This window comes from Haplochromis burtoni, unplaced genomic scaffold (genome assembly GCF_018398535.1).
Source record: "Haplochromis burtoni strain Fernald_Lab_line unplaced genomic scaffold, NCSU_Asbu1 Contig_500, whole genome shotgun sequence".
In the NCBI taxonomy this organism is placed as follows: Eukaryota; Metazoa; Chordata; class Actinopteri; order Cichliformes; family Cichlidae; genus Haplochromis; species Haplochromis burtoni.
In genome coordinates this window covers 335,316-338,086 of record NW_024582861.1, presented here as the reverse complement: position 1 = coordinate 338,086, position 2,771 = coordinate 335,316, and the positions used below count along the sequence as shown (strand labels likewise).

The window sequence follows — 2,771 nt, the reverse complement described above, 5'->3', positions numbered from 1 at the left end:
TTTTTCTTTCCCACTGTCGCCAAAGTGCTTGCTCATAGGGGGTCATATGATTGTTGGGTTTTTCTCTGTATCTATGAAGCGCCTTGAGGCGACTTATGTTGTGATTTGGCGCTATATAAATAAAATTGAATTGAATTGAAATCAAAAGCTTTGCTTTCACGCTCAGCTGTCTCTTCAGCACAACAGACCAGTACAGCACCTGCATCACTCCATCTGTCAGTGTCCTACTCCACTCTTCTCCCACTTTACTTGCTCCACTTGAGGCAGCAATCCATCCCCAACTTGAACGCCTGGCATCAGACTTGGAGTTGCTAACTCTCGTCAAGTATCAAGTATGTAGCTTATCAAAAATATACAAGATTGTTACTGTAATGTAATGTTTTTTGTATATTTTATATTTTTGTCTACTGAACATATTTTTAATGTTTAGGATCAAATTCTAATATTAGATAAAGATAACTCAATGAATGACAAACGTGAAGATAATCCAGAGAAGTAAAGGACTTCAAACCATCAAAGAAAAGTTAAAAAGAAAATTACCTCAGAGTCTGTAAATAAAATGATCAAATATTACATTACATTGTTTGACTTTCAAGCAGCCAACGTGAACCTGCCTTACCATAAAGACTGTAGCAGAGCTCCGTTATATGGAACTTCAGTGAAAAACCTAATAATTCTCTGCAACTGTGTTCTGAGCAACGCAATAAGAGGTTAGCAGTGGATCCTTTAAGTCCTTACAAGCTGTGAATCAGGGGTCGTTGTTGCCATAAGAATAGAAAATATTTTTTCATGTTAGAAGAATCTGATAGAACTGTTCTAATTACATACAGAAGCAGGAGTAAAACAGAAAGGCAGAATTATATATTCTTCACCACGGCCTTGTCAGTAAGCTGTTGCTATAATCAAGCTTGTACCTTCTTGAGCAGCTGTGGAGAGGGATAAGCTGCCAAGATGGCAGCAGCCATGTCTGGGCTCACTCTGTTGAACTGCTGGATCTGTCTCTTCCACACCTGCAGCAGGCCCTTACCACCTCTATCCACCCGCTGGCCCCCTGCCCACTCACTCTCTAGGTAGAAGGAAAAGCCAGTCTTTTCCCTCTCTCTCCTGAAAAAACAGGGAAACATGGGAAATGACTGTTTGATCTGGCAGAGGTGGTGTTAAGCTGAACTGTGATGAGAGAGGAAAAAAAAAACCCCAAAAAAACAGTTGCTCACTTGAAAGGGGCCTCTGCAACTGCTTTGGTTGTCATGGTGATGTGATCCGAGAAGTCCCTCCAGGTACAAAAGAAGCAGACTGAGACACCAGTGTGAAGCTGGAGATGCACCATTGCCTGAAGGGATATCAGAAAACAAACATGAATCACTGTAAGCCTAAGCAAAATAGTAACCATGATTTAATTTGCCCCTTGAAAACACACCAGACTCTTCAGTATAAATCAACATGTTTGCCACTGCAGCCAGAGATCCTTGAAATTGTAGACAGATATAAAAAAAACTAAATAAACATCTTACAGTGGTGTGAAAAAGTGTTTGCACCCTTCTTCATTTCCCCTTTTTTATGTTTCTCACACTTAATGATTCACATCATTAAACAAATTTCAACATTAAACATTAGACAAAAATAGCACAAGTAAATGCAAAATGCAGGTGTTTATTGTTGGGGGGGGGCAGACCTACGTGGCACTGAACCTAAACCTAACAACTGGTTGGCCCATCCTTAGCAGCAATCGAGCGTTTGCGATAGCTGTCAGTGAGTCACTCTGACGTTCCTTTGGATGGCGCTCCACTTGGTGTTGGCTCTCTCTGCGGTAGGGTATCACTTGCTGTTACAACACAGTGGTGTTTTTGTGTAGCTTATTTGTATAGCCAGTTGTATTAAAAACTAGATAAGATCCTATTTCACAGTGTCATCTTCACACACTTTATCCAAAACACACGAAGAAGTTTTACATTTTAAATTATTTACTTTAAAATATTCACTCATTCTGTATTTAGGGATTCACTAACTTAGCTCATAGCAAACCTGCTAGTACCATGGCCTCTACACCTGTTCCTCCTGCATTTTCCTGCTCATTGTGTCAGATGTTTAGTTTACTTCTTGGTCTCCTGTAGCAATAATGATACTTGTAATCAGTGTAGTGTGTTTGCAGTCCTGGAGGCCAATATCACTGAATTTGAGACCCAGCTTCACACCCTTGAAAAACGCAGGTTAGGCAAGCCCCTGTAGCCGGTGCAACAAAAGGTAGCGTCTGTCCCAGAACACTGTCCCGAGCAGCCAGGAAAACAGGATGGCTGAATGACAATGAGGAGGAAGCGTAGTCCTAATTTAAAAGATTAAAGCCAGATAACTAGTAAAGCTATAATATCTTACTGTTCATCACTGATCAAGACTGTTAAAGGCAGTCCTATCTTAGCGGAGGTATCATCAGAGGGCATACCACACATTTTCACTGATATGCAGATGACACCCAACTTTATTTAACCATGAAGCCAGATAACCAACACCAATTAGTTAAACTGCAGGAATGTCCTAAAGACATAAAGACCTGGATGGCCTCTAATTTCCTGCTTCTAAATTCAGATAACCCTGAGGTTATGGTTAGGGCTGGGTATCGTCACTGATTTCTAGAATCGATTCAATTCCGATTCACAAGGTCCCGAATCGATTTGATCCACGATTCGATTTAATTCGATTCGATTTAAATCTGGGAAATTTTGACAGTCAGAAATATTATAATTCAGATCAGTACATTTACATATTTTTGTATCAAT

At 40.2% G+C, this 2,771-nt stretch overlaps 1 protein-coding gene across 3 annotated transcripts in view; it reads right to left on the bottom strand.

Moving 5' to 3' along the window:
* Positions 1-2,771, bottom strand: part of eme1 (essential meiotic structure-specific endonuclease 1) — a 32,931-nt gene that overhangs the window by 22,733 nt on the left and 7,427 nt on the right. For all 3 annotated transcript variants that reach the window (XM_005946881.3, XM_005946880.3, XM_042213947.1), the window contains exons 7-8: positions 1,215-1,330; positions 915-1,104 (exon numbers count right to left, since the gene is read on the bottom strand). In XM_005946881.3, coding sequence (XP_005946943.1) covers positions 915-1,104; positions 1,215-1,330 — 306 coding nt within the window. The remainder of the gene's footprint in view (positions 1-914; positions 1,105-1,214; positions 1,331-2,771) is intronic.